We start from the raw sequence: 16,413 nt of genomic DNA on the forward strand, positions 1-16,413 counted from the left end.
TTGGAAACATCAAATTACATCTCTTTTCAAATTAAGTAATTACTATTAATGGTGTGATGTAAAATTTACTTTACCCCTCTAATTTTATATTTACCGCCTCCAGAATTTTATATTTGGCTAATTCCATACTTGGTCCCTGCAAACATAATGGTTTTGGTTTCTGACCACCATGGCGAACCGTGCCACCTTGTTTGGGTCAAGTTCCATCTAACACAGAGTCAAATCAGCCACATGAAATGGCACACATGAACTAACCCAAGAGCAATCGTTGAAGATCCATGATACAAATCAAGTCGCAAATCGCATCGCAACTTGGACGAAGAAAATAGCAATATCAGTTGCTCTGTAGCTGGCTACATCGCTGAAGACGCACGCGTGTTTCTGAGGTAATAAATCCCTACATCCCACTACCGTTAACTTGTACTCTTTTCAATTCACGATTGTGTGAACTTGCTGTATATTTGGGTATGTAGAATATAGAGTTGTAACAAGTGCTCAATATTGTTGATGATTTTCGTTGTGCTGCTCATTGTTCCCCTATTGTAGATTTGATATAGTCATACATTACATTTTGTGCCTAAGGAAAGAGGTGGGAGGGATTAGGGAGAGAAACATAAGTATAAAATGTCGCCAAATTATTTCAACTTTTATTATCAGCAAACTTAATTTGATTTTTTAGTTTCTATTTTCATGGAGGTTAAAAATCTCCGATTGCCGAAACAGGGAAACACAAAATTGCCGGTGCCGAGTTGCTAATTAGAGGACATTGGTTTCTTAATTAAGGTCAAATCGCAAATGGCCACATCTGTTACCAACAATGGCAGTAGGAGTGGACAGTGGCAGCAAAAGGAGTTGTTTTTTCTGGTGACTTATGCATTTATCTTCTACGTTATCATCATCAGACGTTCCCTTCAACTCTCTCATGGTATATCCCTTGTTTCAGACATTTTTCCATAATTGTTTCTGTACTGCTGGGTACATCTCACCTGCTTAATTGTGAGCATTGGTTTTGATTTTCATAGATCATTTCAAACAACTATTTGGTTTACGCCCAGGATGGCTCATACCTCATCGCCTCAATGTATGATTGTGCTCCTTCCATCATTATGACCAGTTTATCTCTATGTATTTCGCTGATTGAATGCATGCCTGTTCTGTTTTGTGTAAAGGATGTCTCAGATGCTCAGTGGAGGAATTTTCGAGGAAATTTACCTGTTCTTAGTCTTGTCTTTGGAATTTTCACTCTGCTGGCCACCTTGATGAGGGCTTTTTTTAATTTAAAAGTGGGGGGAATGTCTATTGTCTGGCTTTTGTTTTCTTTGGTCTACCTATCATATCTGCATGGAACATGGTACGAAATGCACAGTTCAGTTTGATGTTCTTTCTTTCACTATTGGCATTCTTTAACTTCTTCAGTCTAATTTTGTGTTTTTTCACTCTGCAGCATCATATTTGTCCTTTCAATAGCTACTATTAACTTTCTTATTGTGAAGGTGCGTATGTGGAATAATTAATAAGTTTTAGTTGCAATTTGATTGTGTGATAGTTATTGTAAAAGATCAATAAGCACTCTTTTTAAAAATATCCCTAATGTTGTATTCTGTTTCTTTCATCCCTTGAATTGATCGAACGGTTGCCGAGCCAGGTCATGATCGACACGTGTAAAAAAGAGTGCTTTGGTGAGCAAGTTGTGATCAGGGATCTTTTAAATCAGTACTTTTTTTACTAGAGTAGAATTCTTTAGTAAATTATTTGAAGGATAGCTTTAAAGAGTGCAGTCTCCAAAATTTTGTGGTGTGAGAGAAATGTCTAAGTGATAAAAATTGTATTCTCTTTTCTCCTTCAGGGTAGGGGTATGTTATTATAGAAGGGTCTCATTTATAGGTTGGATAGAATGGCCAAAACATAAATGTTCCTTAAAATTTAGAAAGCTATATAAATTACTTGTCATCTAAAGACTTAAATGGGTTTTCTGCAGATATTTGCACGGAAAAAGTACTTTCCACTTGTTGTTTGGAGTTACAATATATTTTTCCTTCTCACTAATCGGATTTATGAAGGATATTCATTCTCTATATTTGGGTAAGTTGCATCAAATCGACTGTATTGATAAATTGTATAGTAATAATTCTACTCCCACTTGAGATTTTATGTATTTATATTGCAGACCACAATGGGGATTTTTGGACAATTACCGGGGCAGTTTTAGGTGGCACATATGTTTCAACTTTGGTACTTGTTTACTTTATTTAATTGAATTCCTGTTGTATACAAAGTCAGAATTGCTATGTATATGTGGTTCTTATCTATCTTTTCCCTAACCTCTTTTTTCCCATCTTGTTGGTTACACTGTTCTCATCACCGGCATTCATACGAAGTTATGCTAACTCAATCATTCCTCACATTGAAAGTGGTTTCATGTCACCCTGGTTTATTATTTAGAACTCTTACGGGCCAGAATATTAGAATTTGGTGATCTCAACATTTTCAAATTCTCTTTAATGTGCATTTTATAAATTATATGTGCATGTCTTTGCATTTGGCATACCACTGTGTGATGTCGATATAACAATATATTTCTCTTTATATTTAAACATAGTTGTTTGTGACAGTTGTTTTGCGCATGATAAGCTTTGGATTTGATTATCATTGGAGAAATCAAGATTCTCATTTTGATCAGGAGGTATTACTTTCTTTATGATATATATAGTCTCTTAACTTGATATGGTTGTGGTGATGACCATTTATTATGATGCTGTGGACAAATGTTGAAACTTCATTACTGAAGAGTAATATTTCATATTACTTCAAAGGCATAATTTTTTTAACATCCTATAGAACTTAGATTATGTTCAATTACTATTTAAATAATTTCGTCTTGAATTCTATACTTAACTTACATAAGGCTTGACTTGTTTAATTAGGTGGCCGCGTTTGCATATTTCTACAGATTTGACTTTGGCCTGGGGACAACCTTATTGAAATCTTTTTCTTTATATAAAACCTATTATGACTGTCCTCGGGTTTCTTTACTAGTCAATTTGTTAGGCAATGCATTGGTTGAAAATACTAACTTGCAGTATGAATGTATCTGCACATTCTGTCATGGAGCTGTTGATCTGTTGACTGATTCATGCGATTAATAAAAAGATTGCTAATATTTATTCGTTGATGATTGCAGAAACATCAACAACGTTGTCATATTTGTAAATCAGGAAAAGCATGCTATCAAGCTTTACAGGTTAGAATGGCTGCTATTTAATAACAAGCATGAGGTGAAATTTATCGTAGTTGCTAAGTTATTTTTTATGCTTCTTTCTTTTAGTGCTTACTTTAAATAGTTATTCTTTCAGTTGTGCATGTGGGGACATGTTTTCCGGTTCATAATTTTAATTACATTACCAGGAGAGAAGTCTACAGGATGACAAGTTCGGATATATCACATACCTTTGTTATTTGGTGTATGCACCACTTTATATTGCTGGTCCAATAATTAGCTTCAATGCTTTTGCCTCACAGGTCTGTGACTGTCAGTTATTTTTTATTTTATTTTTATGCTTGAAGATTGGCTTTCATTACGTTTGCATGGTTGTGGTCTCTGAAACCTCTATTGATCAATTACATCCCTCATCTTGTTATTTTCCAAAATAGAAGCTTATGGAAGATATTATTTGTTTGGATTGGAAAAGAAACCAAATTTGTCATTATTGTCTGGAATTTGATACTTTAATCAACAATTGTTAAATGTAAATGTAACAATATACTTTGAAGAATTTTCTATAATACAATCAAGCTGTTACAGTTGAGCCATAATCAGATATGCTTCTTTTTTGTCCTGAATGTTTCTTGTGTTGCTCACTGTTGTCAGTGTTTTTGAATGGCTGTTTGTGTTTTGTTGATGGTACTGGTTCTAATGTTTTTGCAGCTAGATGTTCCTCAGAATACAAATTCAGTTAGAAATGTGATACTCTACGGTTTCCGTTGGGTTTTAAGTCTTCTCCTTGTGGAATTAATGACACATCTATTCTATTATAATGCCTTTGCTAATAGGTGAGTGCTTCTGTACTCAGTAAAGCGCTGTAATATTTAATTTCTCAATCCAATTTTGTCCTTTGATAGCTGAAATATTTTATTCATCAATTAGTGGTTTGTGGAAGCAATTATCTCCTATGGAAGTGTTCATCATTGGATATGGGGTAAGAGAATACTGTCTATCTATTAACTTTTACTGAGCCAAATGACATAAATTGATACGTGCAACCAAACCACCCGCATAAGGCTTTTTCATTCTTCATTATTTTTTTTTTCAGGTCTTAAACTTCATGTGGCTAAAATTTTTACTGATCTGGCGCTTCTTCCGTTTCTGGTCACTGGTACGTTCTTTGTCATTTAAGCTTCTAAGCATAAATGTCCAGATACAAATTTGGAGAAAGTCTTCAATTTTGAAGTTTCTATTGTAGGTAAACGGAATTGAGACCCCGGAGAATATGCCAAAATGCATTAATAATTGCCACAACTTGGAAGGCTTTTGGAAAAATTGGCATGCTTCCTTTAACAAGTGGCTTGTGAGGTGCGATCGGTTCTTTATCCTTGATTTCCGTTTTATTTTCACAAATAATAACTTAACATTTTGATTGGGTAGAATTTCAGGTATATGTACATTCCTCTAGGAGGATCTCGGAAAAAGCTACTAAATGTATGGGTTGTATTCACATTTGTTGCTATATGGCATGATTTAGAGTGGTATGCTCCCTCTTAATGATCAGTATAGTCCATTAGATTTGTAGAAGTTGCGCATTTTTTTACCGCATATATTTTATACTTGACTATTTTCATGGACCATAGGAAGCTTCTTTCATGGGCATGGTTGACATGTTTATTCTTTATCCCTGAGTTGGTTTTTAAATCAGCTACAAAAGCATTTCAGGTAATGCATATCCTCCTTTTCTGTTCTAAATTTTCCTGTAGTCCTAAATCTTGACTCTTAATGTCTAATATCGAGGTAAATTTGATTAGCAGGCTGAAAATTCTTTTGGGGAATTCATATTTCGTGAACTCAGTGCTGTTGCTGGTGCAGTCACAATTACTTGCCTCATGGTTTGTCCTTGTTCCCATGGAAGCTATAGCATATATGAATAAATCAACTCTTAGTTATTCTTTCTCAGTCACAATGACTTGAGTGACCATTCTTTTTTTTTTTCCTTTGCCGTGTAGTTATTATTTCTGTTTTGGTAGATTATGTTACATTTTGTTTATTAAACAATAATAGTCAATATCTTAGTTAATTGAGACGTTTGTCCTTGGCAGGTGGCAAATCTGGTTGGTTTTGTTATTGGACCAAGAGGCATTAACTGGTTGCTTTCTTCTTTCCTTCAAAAGGAAGGTATGTGTCTTGTTAACTTATTTGAAGTTAAATACAATGAATGTGAAATTAATTCAGAAATCCCATTTGATAGGGTTGCCGGTCCTTGGCGGCATGCTTTTAACATTTTACGTTGGAACAAAGGTATGGAATTTTCAGCATGTGTTCTCCATCCTTTGAATGTTTTTTTCCTCCCATTTTTGTAAATAATCTTCGTTCTGGATATTTGCAGATTATGTTGCACATAGATGAAGCAAAGCAAAGGTTGCCTTGAACCGGGCAATAACTTTGACCATAATATTTGTGCAAATGTGCAAAATGCGAATGCACGTTTAGTTCTAGGAGTGTCACTTATCCGGTAGTTTAGTTCTAGGAGTGTCACGAATCTGGTAGTGAACAACATGATTGGCTTGGAGGTACCTGTGGGCATGGTTTTTTGCCCTTTTTGATTGATTTCCCATTCAATTGTCCATCAAAATTGGGAGCCATGTCTTCGGATTTTGTTATCCATGTGATGTAAAAATCATAGTTCATAGAAGACCAGGAAAATGAAAAGGCACTTCTGTTGAAAATAGGGTTGGTTTACAACTTTACATGAGATACGCAACATTATAATTTTGAACTTCACACCTCATTACTGCAAGTTTAGTTTGTTACTTGTATTCCTTATGTTGTTTGAAGTTATGATCTGAGCTATATTCGCTTCTTGTGAGCTCCAGTATTTTGCAAAACCTTTTACCCCGAATAACAGCACATTAAGTAGGTAAACTATAAGATAGGAAACCTGTAAAGTAATGCTAAAAAAGGGATTTTATTTATCAGAACATGTTACATCAGCTAAAAATACGATTTAGTTACTGGCAATTGAACTCCTCCTTGGGTTAATTGCAAATCAACAATGGGTAATCGTGATAGGAAGTAATCATCTGCAGAGTTTTCTTTACATAATATAGTGAGAAAAAGTTGATGAAAAAAACTTTTAACTTCAAGAATCTTATTTAGGACGCATAAAAAACAGTAATGAAAGGTTGAAAGCATCAAGTTGGTAGGATAAAATTATCCACCAAAGCAAAATAAATGCAACAAGAACAATTAATCGAAGAACCAAGGAAAAATTTGTGAGCAAGCACATTTTCTGCCTATCATTCATCATCCGGCAATACAATTTATTTGATAGGGGGTAAATCCCTTAAACTATGGATAGCCATACAAGTGATACTATCCTGATACTTGGAATATTATAGAATACAACAAAATATCCAAACATAGTTTTAGTTTTTCATCCCCACTTGGGGTCTGATAAAGTGATAATAGATATTTTGGACTTTTTTTAACAGAAGAAGAGATCCCATTACATTAGTATTGAAGCTATCAAACAGTTGAAAGCTCTAGAGTTCCATTCCATTCTTCGCCTGGTTTCAAAGTGATGGGTTTTTCAATAGCAGCAGCTTCCACACAAACCATATGCTTATACTCATCATCACCAAAATCAGCCATAGACTTTGCTTTCTTATCCCAAGGACACAACTGCATAGATGAATAACAAATGAGGAAAGTAATAGGAAAACAATCACTTAGTGAATATTACTCCTGATGTCAAATCTGAAAGCAACACAAAGATTAAAAATGTGTACAACTGAAGGTTTTTTAAACGAGGGACAGAAAGTTAAAGTTATTGTAAGAAAAATGTTTATCTAACACTGTACTTGGTTAACAGGAAGAATTTGAAGATGAAAACAGGTAACTAGTATAAGCTTATACTCCACTAAGAAACCTGACTTTTTACCCCATCCTGTTCCATTCTTTTCAAATTTATATTCTTAAATGGTATATCTTGAAATAATATTGTTCCACCAGTAATATTCATCAATATCACAAACTAAGCACACAAGAGGAGCCTTATAATAGTCACCAGCATCAGGAAGACCATCTTTACGCAACACAAATGATCGCTTTTTCTCATGATCAAGAATTGAAATCTTTGCAGGAGTGCTGAGATATATCCTGTCAACCTATCATATAAAGAAAAGAGAGCATCAGTTTCCACTCACTGAAGCCTATGAAACCCCAGCACATCAGGATCGGCTACATTCATGTCCCTCAATGTTAGTTGAATTGACCTTAATAAAACCAAAATTACATTCTACAGAAGTTTACTTATTTCATTACCATATCTATAGTAAGACCAGCATCTGCACTTTTTAAAACGAAGTAGAAAAGGATAAACCAGTCTTACTTCTGATGCAAATGTTATAGCATCCCCATGTTCTGTAAAGCGTTTCATTTTCTGCAAGTTGTCAAGATAATCCAGTGTCTTTAATCCCTCTACCCGAACTCCACTGAATAAAAGCAAACAAACTAGTTAAATGGAGTTCAAAACTGCAGACTACAAGTATAGCCCTAAACACAACAATAAATAAATCAGTGAATTGACAGTAAGCCAAAATACATACAACAAAAGATTCTGATTTCACCAGAAATGTTGATAAATTTGATCAACCTGAATATTTAATAAATTTAAAGCCACATTTTTGCCTATATACGACAGCAAAAGCCTATTCCTAATTGGTGGGGTCACTTGCATGGATCATCAAACAATGCCAACATGTATCCACAGATATACAAAATTCTGCCTATGAATACACACTTAAAATTGTATGTGGACAAAGTCATGGGATTTGCATGCTGCTCAACTCAAGAAACTATGATTTCAAATGATTTCTATTTCTATGTAGGAACGCTGAATTTTGTATCACGTTCTGCACTTTCAGTTTCAGATACCAAAAGCCATAAATTCACAGTTAATTTTAGAGATTCAAAAGTCAATACCCCACATTCTCATATCTACAAAAAAAATTGCTAATCTTAACAAGGAACATTTCACAATTTATGTCGTGAAAACAAGCTCATCCCACATGATAAGATAGCATAGTTTGATTTGCTGTTCACTATGTGGATTTGAACTGGTTTTCAATCAAATCCAAAAGTAACTAGGTAAATTTTACAACAAGTTAAATTTATAAATAATAATAACCATATTTATCAAGACTTTCATATTGAAGTGAGATAAAACACATTTCAAGAACTCACCTTATATCTGACACAGAGAAATATGTATGATTAGCAAAAGTGAATGAAAATGGCTCCCCTTCGTTGTTTGTGTTCCTAATCCGAGATTTCAGTATTAGATCTCCTCCAGGTCCCAGGGCTACCCTTCGACGGAACTCAAAACTGTATGCAAAAAGGGCATATGACGTCAGGAGGAAATATAATATAAGTATTCAAAATATGAAATAAAAAGAGTTAAATAACATCAGGAAGTAAAATATGAGTTAATAAAATGTGCTCTTAAATATAGGCCAAACTTTTAAAATTTTATTATCTATACCTGTGAGGCCAAATCTTCATGTCATCTTCTGAGGGTTTAAGAATCAAATCAACAAAGGCTGTCTCCGAAGCATTTGTTGGAAAAGGAGGAGGGTCATTGTCAATTGTCCAGAACCGGTTTCTAGCAAACCCATGCGAGGGAAGTGTACCATGATTTGAAAACTGCAATCAGAGAGCAAGTTTCCGTCAATGTGTAATCTGGGATCTCATTGTAAAAACAAAATTGTTTGTTTTTGGAAGGGCATTTTCAAATTGCGAAGAAATTCAGAAGACATTCTACAAATTTCAGTTACAAAATTTCAATTGGTTTTTGTTGTTATTTAGGGTCTTAGATTGATTGTAGATTAAGTGTGACGGAGGAATGAACCAAATCTAGAAGGCTCATGTGTAAAGAATCTCCTTGTTTTGGTTATTGTCCACAACCATACATCAACAATGAACGTAAATGTTGAGAGTTATTAGCTTAGTAAAGTATTGGTCAAGCAAATAGCATATTTCCAGTTCAAGGGGTACTTTAGTGCTCTGCTATTGGCGGCTGAAAGCTAGGTATGCAGTTGTTTCTAACTTTCCTATCCATTGACTTTTCTATAATTTGTTTCAGTTATTTGGACTGTTAATTGTTTTTATTAGAGACTTGTTGATTAACTGGAACATCTTGGTCCCCGACAAAAGTCTATGTAGTATTATCATGACAAAAAAGAAATGTTATCATGAGAAGTACTTACTTGAGGAAAGCATATTGGAATTCCTCCACGAATTGCCTTTGGAGGATCAAATATGGACTGCACAATATTATATTAATAAAACAAGATGGATCAAAGATCATGAACTTCATTACTGGAGTTGAATTTTCCAAAAACATAATCACAAACTGATAGACTATATTCAAACAATTGTTACTAGCCCTGCCCTTAAATACTGAGTTTGATATTGTACCTTACTACTGACAAAAAGCAACTCCTCCTCCCCATGGTCATTCTTCCATGAAGTCACATGAGCACCGTACAAGTACACCTGAAAATCACATCACAAAAATCATGGAAGCAAAAATGCATGGATGAAGGAGGAGGAAGAGAAGAAAGAGACCTCGGCGGAGCAACCAGTCGCAGTCGCAGTCGCATCGCGAATAAGGATCTTGTCGAGGCCATTGATGCCCTTCAGCAAGTCGTAGCTACTCATAGTAACTGTTGGCTGTTGCTACCTCTTCACTCACTCACCCCTTCCAGAAGAAATAATATCTTATTTCTTTCTTGTTTCCTTCTCTCTCACTCTTTTTCTCCACATGTTACAGCATTTCTATTGATACAGACATTAGTGGATGGATTGCTTACCACTAATTTTCCCCCAAAATGTCATGTGCGTATAAACAATTTACAAGTCATAGATATTTTATTCTAATGAGGGTTTCTTATTTTACTTTTCCGGCTAGGGATGTCAATGGGTAGGGTTTGGGTAGGGTACTATAGTACCCATCCCCATACCCGCGTTTTAAAAAATTACCCGTACCCGTCCTCATACCCGCGTGGGTAGCAACTTGAATGCCCGTCCCCGTATCCTCTGGGTACCTATATGCCCGTACCCGTGCCCATTACCCGTAATTTAGCTAACCAAAATATATTTTTCACTATTTTTGTTAATAGAAAACAAAAAATACAACTAACTTTTTAAATAAAAAACACTAATATAAATACAAAATATTATCTACGTAACAAATAAAATCATTCAAATAAGAATATATTTTTTTAGAACGAATAAGCAAGAAAGATATAACTTAATTTTATAATTTTGGATTTATAATATAGTCCTAAAGTTGTAGGTTGTTAACTTAATAATTTTAAAATAAGTGGGAGTAAATTAGCAATGATTATGAATACTTTAAATAGTCACCTATTTTCTAAAATAACTAAGTTTGAAAGCTATAACTTAAGTTAATTTGTTCATATAATAATAATAATAATAATAATAATATGTGTGTGCGGGTATGGGGCGGGTTGGGTACTATAGTACCCATACCCGCACCCATACCCATTACTTTTTGCGGGTAATTACCCATACCCAACCCCATACCCATCTAGCGGGTTTTTACCCTACCCATAGTGGGTATTTTTTGCGGGTACCCTATGGGTCCGAGACCCATTGCCATCCCTATTTCCGGCTTAAGTCACACAATATTTATGTATTTTTTTTATTTCTTTACCTCGGTGGATCGCTTGGCCAAGATTGTCGTTGGATTGAGTTGCGTTGAATATGAACGAAAGCTCCCTTAATAATCTTGGTCAGGTTAGATTTAGGGGGTTCGTTCAAGGAATGTGGAGGTGGTTTGGGTTTTTAGATTTTTGAGTTCCTAGGGTTTTTCAAGGATTTTGAATTGTTTGCCATTTTTCAAGACTTGCACATTTGTTGGCAATAGAGATAACTGTCTATGGCGGCTTCTTCAAATTCCTTATTGCTGATCCATCTTGGAAGAGTTGTGGTTCTTTTTTGACATCATTTCACATCGTTAATTGGTGCTATTAAAGAGTTGTTGCAGTTGTAGTGAAAAATTTCTTAGAGCATTTGTCTCGCGAAGGAAACATGGCAGCAAATTCTCTTGCAAAGTTGAGACATTTGTCTGCAATTGACTTCTTAATTCACATCTCTTCTCCTACAGACTTGCATGACGTTTTGGTCAACAATATTAGTGTTACATTACACCCTCAAGGTTGAAAGCTTTCTTTTTTATTTCTTTGCTTTTGTATCAAAAATATATTATAAGAACCAATTGGTTCCACAAGCAATGAATCTTAAAAATAGTCAATAAGAACTCCACGTTAACTTCCTGAAATGAATTGTAAATTCAACCAACTAGTTCTTATCTCAATAACCTATCCTAAAATACCCGTTAAAGATGCTCTTAAATAAAATAGCAAAGCACAACGAGTAATGATAATGATATATACACACCTCATCTTTTAAACACTTCATTTCCACATATTTTTGTTTCTACATCTCTCCTATTATCATCTCTTACTTTCTCTCTCTTACTTTTTTTTTTCACCCTATCTCTCTCATCCTCCACCTCCTTCCACCTCAAAATGAGGTGTGAAGAAAACATTTTCCAAGCACAACGAGTAGTGATATATACACACCTCATCTTTTAAACACTTCATTTCCACCTATTTTTGTTTCTACCTCTCTCCTTTTATCACCTATCACATCTCTTACTTTCTCTCTCCATATAATTAAAAATTAAAAATCAGGGGTTAGCAACATTTATTTTAATATATTTTTCCAAGTTTTTATTTTTTTAATTAGTTTAAATTTATGTAGATCGCATTACTAATATTTTTAATCAACCCATATTATATTAATCTAACAAAAAAAACTACCCATATTAATTTCAACCTTTTGATTAATGAGAAAGTGTGCAAGTTACTTTGAAATGAAAAGAGGGTGAGTGCGAATTTTCTAACTTCTCCTCCTCAGTTTTTCTCTGTCCCTTCGTCCTCTTTGTTCGCTGCAACAAAGACTCACTCTCTTCTCCTCAAATCCATCATCTCCAACGAGTGTAAAATCCTGAAAACCCTTACCTGCACGATTCGCTCCTTTTCTTCCTCCTTGTTGTCTACATTGAAGACCTTCCACTTCTCCCCAATTCATCGGATTTATTAGGTATGCCTCTGTTTCATGTCTTCCACTTCCTTAATTTACCTTCTCTGTCTTTTTTTACTGTCTCATTGTCTTGTTAATACCAAGCTATAGCGGCGCAATAATGCTATAATGTAGCGTCTTGGGGTTCACTGCTACTCCACTATTCACCGTTATTTGCTATCATTAACAACTTTGATATATATTATGTCATACTTTTTAGAGTAAAAGCTTCATAAATTAAAATACTATTCTGATTTTTGTATCTAGGAGAAATATGGAAGATAATGAATGTCAACCACTTGAAACTGATGAGACAAAAGAAATTTGTGTTGGTCAAGTTGTGCATAGCCTAGAGGAAGCATATAACTTATACCAAGAACATGCCTTCAAAATGGGTTTTAGTGTAAGAAAAGGGAGGATGTTGTATTATGATAGTGAGAAAAAGAATATACGCTTGAAAGATTTTTATTGTTCTAAACAAGGGTTTAAGAATAATGAACGTGAAGGCGAAGTAGCTTATGAAAGAGGTGATTCAAGAACAAATTGCAAAGCCATGGTGCGATTTAGTGTTACCAAGGATGGAGTGTGGAAAGTTACAAAGTTGGTAATGGATCACAACCATGACTTTGTCCCACCTCAGCAAAGACACTTGTTACGTTCTATGAGAAAATTATCAGAAGGAGGTCTCATAAAGTCCATAGTGAATGGCGATATAAAAGTTACAAATGTTCGGAGTTATTTAGGGGAAGAGGTTGGTGGAGTCGATGAGCTAGGCATAACAATGAAAGATGTGCACAATCATGTCTACACTGAAAAGCCAAAATTAATTGAAGCCGGAGATGCCCAATCTTTATTGAATCAGCTGCAAAGTAGGCAAGCACAAGATGCCATGTTCTACTATAGTGTGCAATTAGACCAGGAATCACGTTTGACTAATGTCTTTTGGAGAGATGGTAAATCTAAAGTTGATTATGATTGCTTTGGAGATGTTGTGGTTTTTGACACCACTTATCGTACTAATAAATATAATTTGATTTGTGCTCCATTTGTTGGTGTCAATCATCATTGGCAAAATGTCATGTTTGGTTGTGCTTTATTATCTGATGAAACCTCAGCTTCTTTTACTTGGTTGTTTAAAGTATTCTTGGAGAGTATGGGTAACAAACAACCAAAAACAATTTTCACTGATCAAGATGCAGCTATGGGTAAGGCAATTGAAGAGGTGATGCCAAATACAATTCATCAATTGTGTTTGTCGCATGTAGCTAAAACTGCTCCTTCTCATTTAGGCAATCTTAATTCTAACCATAAGTTTCAAAGTTTGTTCAGAAAATGCATGTCAGGTTGTGATTCTAAAGAAGAATTCGAAAGCACTTGGAATGAGATGGTAAATGAGTATCAGCTTCATGATCATCAATGGTTGAGTAGTATGTTTAAAATTCGTCACAAATGGAGCACTGCTTATAGCAAGGGTGTATTCTCTGCTGATATTGAGTCTTCTCAAAGGAGTGAGAGTAAAAATAGTTTATTGGGTGAGATTGCAGGCAAAACAACTACCCTCACCCAATTCGTATTGGCATTTGAAAAGATGGTAAAAAAGTGGCGGCAATTAGAGGCTGAGAAAGAATTCAAAAATAGTCAGAGCATGCCTCCTCGAATTATAAATATCAGCGAGACTTTGCGACATGCATCTATGATATATACTCACAAGATTTTTAAACTTTTTCTAAATGAATACCTTGATGGAACAGGTGGAAGCACTTCTATAGAGATTAGTGTTTGTGATGATGTGTCAAATCATGAAGTCACTTTGAATCATATGCCTAATAAGAAGCATGTCGTAGCATTCGATTCGTCCACTTTAATGATCAATTGTAATTGCCAAAAGTTCAGTTCTATGGGCATTCTTTGCAGTCATGCTTTGCGGATTTACAATATAAAAGGTATTTTAAGAATACCTGACCAATACTTCTTGAAAAGATGGAGTAAAAATGCAAGGTCCGTGATTTATGACCGCACACATAAGGGCTCAAAAGAAGATTCTAGTTCTAACTGCATTGATTCGATGACTACTGGTGATGATGCTGGTATTCTTTATCACCATGCCATTCTGAAGTCATTATATAATTTGGTCTTGGAAAGTCAAGGACACAAAGAAACCCAGCAAATTATGTGGAACTTGCTTGATGTTGGAGTTGAGCGTGTGCATCAACATATCAATAAGCAGAGTTTGAATTCAAGTGCAATAGCCAATGAGAACACTAGTCCTCAAAATGAAGATGATGAGCATGTTACAATTTGTAACCCTCTTTCCGCAGAAACTGAAGGAATGTCTGGTGCACACAAGAAAGGGCATTTTGAAAAAAGAAAACGATCAACCACAAAAGCAAAGCAAAATAAAGGTGATGATTTCATTGGTTTTTTTCATAAATTTTATTGTATATATCAAATTAAATGCATTGGTTTATTTATTTTTATTTTTAATTACAGAGCAACGGAAAGAAGAGAACTTTTGTACTGTTGGTTCCTCCATGGTTGAGCCTTCCAGTGTTCCTCATGCTTCTGTAGCTGCACCTTTAAAGGTTTATATATCTAAATTTTCTTATTTGTTTTCTGTTACCCACAACATTATAGTCTTGCTAACAATATTTTTATATGCTCTAATAGGAACAGCATCTCTCAACTTGGGGTTCATATACTGGATCATTTCACTCACTAGCATGTTACAAGAAATGAGCTCATGTAATTATTTAAGTCAGATGCACAGACAATCAATATATGAACTATGACATGTTTAATAAGTTTTGGTCTGTTCTTACTCAAGTAATTATTTCTAACATGTGCAGGATTCTTGTAATTACAATTGGTTACCCCCAAATTTCACTTCCCAAGATAGACAAGAAAACCAGGAAAAATTAGAGAGAAGCTGTAATTGTTCTGTGATTATGTTTTGTGTTTTTTACTTTGCTGTTGAATATGTTCTGATGCACTTATATTGGCTGATGTAGGTTTGCAAAGCCCTTGGAATCTCCCAAAAGTGATTTAGCATGTCAATACCAGCATTTTTGTAAAGCACTTGCAGTTCTGATATATACTGCAACAAGAGTATTTTTAGATTGCTCACTGGGTTCTTTCTTGGGATGTTTGTATGCAATACCATTTTTGAGATTTGGGTTGCAAAATTTGGATTCTTTATATTAGGAAGGTTATGACTTGAATTCCATGAATTCTGTTTCCCATAAATTTTCTTTGTATAAATCTATGCCAGTAACTGAGTTGAGTTTGGAGCTCATGTTGATTATGACTTGTTGGAGCTAATAACTTGAATGACTGCTCGAGTTTGGAAAATATCTGAGCCCATAAATTTTCCATGTTGATCATGACTTGTTGGAGCTCATAACTTGAATGAAAGCTCTTGAATTTGGAAAAAATCTTACTAAAAAAGGACCAATGTTAGAGTGGGATAAGACTTAGTTCTTTTGGAATTTCGTTGTTCTGGTTTGCACAGGGTAACTGAAACAGACATCCTTAAATTGGATGATATGACACTCCAAGATGCTTAATTTGTAATCAGTTTTTGAGTTTCTATTGCTTAATGCCTCCCTCTCTATCATCTCAAAAGTTGGATAAGTAGCTGTGTCTTTGCTAGTATAATTTGAACCGATGAGGAGAATTATGGGCTTAGAGATCGTTTGGGCCGACCAGAACATTTTCTTTTCATTTTTTAATAATTTTTTGTTATTAATTTCAGCATTTATTGATGGGACGTAAACTGCAAAGTTGTGTTTGATTGTTTGCATTTACAGTCAAATTTACCAAAAACACATTTACTTCAATGTCATAAAATACATGATTAATAAAAACACATTCAAATTATCTTGGAATATGCGCTGACAGAATTACAAACACAACTAAAATTTTTGTTAAGTATGTTTTCAGTGATCGTGATGGTGATAGGTTCATATCATGTTATAGTTGTACTTTCCTATCCTTAATGTAATTTCGTTCTTAGACACCTAAAGTGAGATTAGAAG

At 34.7% G+C, this 16,413-nt stretch overlaps 3 protein-coding genes across 11 annotated transcripts; 2 read left to right on the forward strand and 1 right to left on the reverse strand.

Moving 5' to 3' along the window:
• Window positions 1-134: 134 nt before the first annotated feature.
• LOC130715137 (membrane-bound O-acyltransferase gup1-like) lies at window positions 135-6,024 on the forward strand. 6 transcript variants are annotated; one of them, XM_057565185.1, is made up of 20 exons: window positions 135-386; window positions 680-925; window positions 1,023-1,081; window positions 1,170-1,351; window positions 1,445-1,493; window positions 1,979-2,082; window positions 2,168-2,232; window positions 2,613-2,683; window positions 3,182-3,241; window positions 3,406-3,519; window positions 3,926-4,050; window positions 4,145-4,196; window positions 4,311-4,373; window positions 4,461-4,570; window positions 4,651-4,743; window positions 4,846-4,927; window positions 5,017-5,097; window positions 5,308-5,383; window positions 5,457-5,506; window positions 5,595-6,024. In XM_057565185.1, exons 2-20 carry the CDS (start codon window positions 796-798, stop codon window positions 5,634-5,636), a joined length of 1,608 nt encoding a protein of 535 aa, XP_057421168.1. In that variant the 5' UTR covers window positions 135-386; window positions 680-795; the 3' UTR covers window positions 5,637-6,024. The 6 variants fall into 6 exon arrangements, with proteins under 6 accessions (XP_057421168.1, XP_057421166.1, XP_057421170.1 ...); XM_057565183.1 differs by having other exon boundaries at window positions 697-925; XM_057565187.1 differs by having other exon boundaries at window positions 697-925; window positions 5,020-5,097.
• A 430-nt stretch (window positions 6,025-6,454) lies between these two features.
• On the reverse strand, window positions 6,455-10,060 carry LOC130715139 (putative glucose-6-phosphate 1-epimerase). 2 transcript variants are annotated; one of them, XM_057565190.1, is made up of 9 exons: window positions 9,836-10,060; window positions 9,686-9,763; window positions 9,475-9,531; window positions 8,751-8,911; window positions 8,453-8,593; window positions 7,599-7,701; window positions 7,275-7,374; window positions 6,931-6,935; window positions 6,455-6,889 (listed from the first exon to the last, which is right to left on the reverse strand). In XM_057565190.1, exons 1-9 carry the CDS (start codon window positions 9,926-9,928, stop codon window positions 6,734-6,736), a joined length of 894 nt encoding a protein of 297 aa, XP_057421173.1. In that variant the 5' UTR covers window positions 9,929-10,060; the 3' UTR covers window positions 6,455-6,733. The 2 variants fall into 2 exon arrangements, with proteins under 2 accessions (XP_057421173.1, XP_057421172.1); XM_057565189.1 differs by lacking the exon at window positions 6,931-6,935 and having other exon boundaries at window positions 9,836-10,056.
• A 2,105-nt stretch (window positions 10,061-12,165) lies between these two features.
• LOC130715136 (protein FAR1-RELATED SEQUENCE 5-like) lies at window positions 12,166-15,727 on the forward strand. Of its 3 annotated transcripts, XR_009011559.1 has the most exons (6): window positions 12,166-12,400; window positions 12,647-14,781; window positions 14,870-14,961; window positions 15,047-15,121; window positions 15,226-15,307; window positions 15,388-15,727. XR_009011559.1 is itself a non-coding variant. In XM_057565181.1 (5 exons), the coding sequence occupies exons 2-4, from the start codon at window positions 12,654-12,656 to the stop codon at window positions 15,113-15,115; spliced, it is 2,289 nt and encodes a 762-aa protein (XP_057421164.1). In that variant the 5' UTR covers window positions 12,166-12,400; window positions 12,647-12,653; the 3' UTR covers window positions 15,116-15,121; window positions 15,226-15,727. The 3 variants fall into 3 exon arrangements, 2 of the variants coding, with proteins under 2 accessions (XP_057421164.1, XP_057421165.1); XM_057565181.1 differs by having other exon boundaries at window positions 15,226-15,727; XM_057565182.1 differs by lacking the exons at window positions 15,047-15,121; window positions 15,226-15,307.
• The last annotated feature ends 686 nt before the right edge of the window (window positions 15,728-16,413 follow it).

Source organism: Lotus japonicus, chromosome 4 (genome assembly GCF_012489685.1).
Source record: "Lotus japonicus ecotype B-129 chromosome 4, LjGifu_v1.2".
Lineage (NCBI taxonomy): Eukaryota > Viridiplantae > Streptophyta > Magnoliopsida > Fabales > Fabaceae > Lotus > Lotus japonicus.

Excerpts from the sequence above, each read along its gene's own strand:
- LOC130715137 (XM_057565185.1), top strand. The coding sequence starts at position 796 with ATGGCCACATCTGTTACCAACAATGGCAGTAGGAGTGGACAGTGGCAG. Across the intron at positions 1,352-1,444 it reads TCATATCTGCATGGAACATG|CATCATATTTGTCCTTTCAA; the intron begins GTACGAAATGCA and ends TTCACTCTGCAG. Across the intron at positions 4,374-4,460 it reads TCTTCCGTTTCTGGTCACTG|GTAAACGGAATTGAGACCCC; the intron begins GTACGTTCTTTG and ends TTTCTATTGTAG.
- LOC130715139 (XM_057565190.1), bottom strand. The coding sequence starts at position 9,928 with ATGAGTAGCTACGACTTGCTGAAGGGCATCAATGGCCTCGACAAGATC. Across the intron at positions 9,764-9,835 it reads CGACTGGTTGCTCCGCCGAG|GTGTACTTGTACGGTGCTCA; the intron begins GTCTCTTTCTTC and ends TGTGATTTTCAG. Across the intron at positions 7,702-8,452 it reads TTCTCTGTGTCAGATATAAG|TGGAGTTCGGGTAGAGGGAT; the intron begins GTGAGTTCTTGA and ends GCTTTTATTCAG.
- LOC130715136 (XM_057565181.1), top strand. The coding sequence starts at position 12,654 with ATGGAAGATAATGAATGTCAACCACTTGAAACTGATGAGACAAAAGAA. Across the intron at positions 14,782-14,869 it reads AAAAGCAAAGCAAAATAAAG|AGCAACGGAAAGAAGAGAAC; the intron begins GTGATGATTTCA and ends TTTTAATTACAG. Across the intron at positions 14,962-15,046 it reads CTGTAGCTGCACCTTTAAAG|GAACAGCATCTCTCAACTTG; the intron begins GTTTATATATCT and ends ATGCTCTAATAG.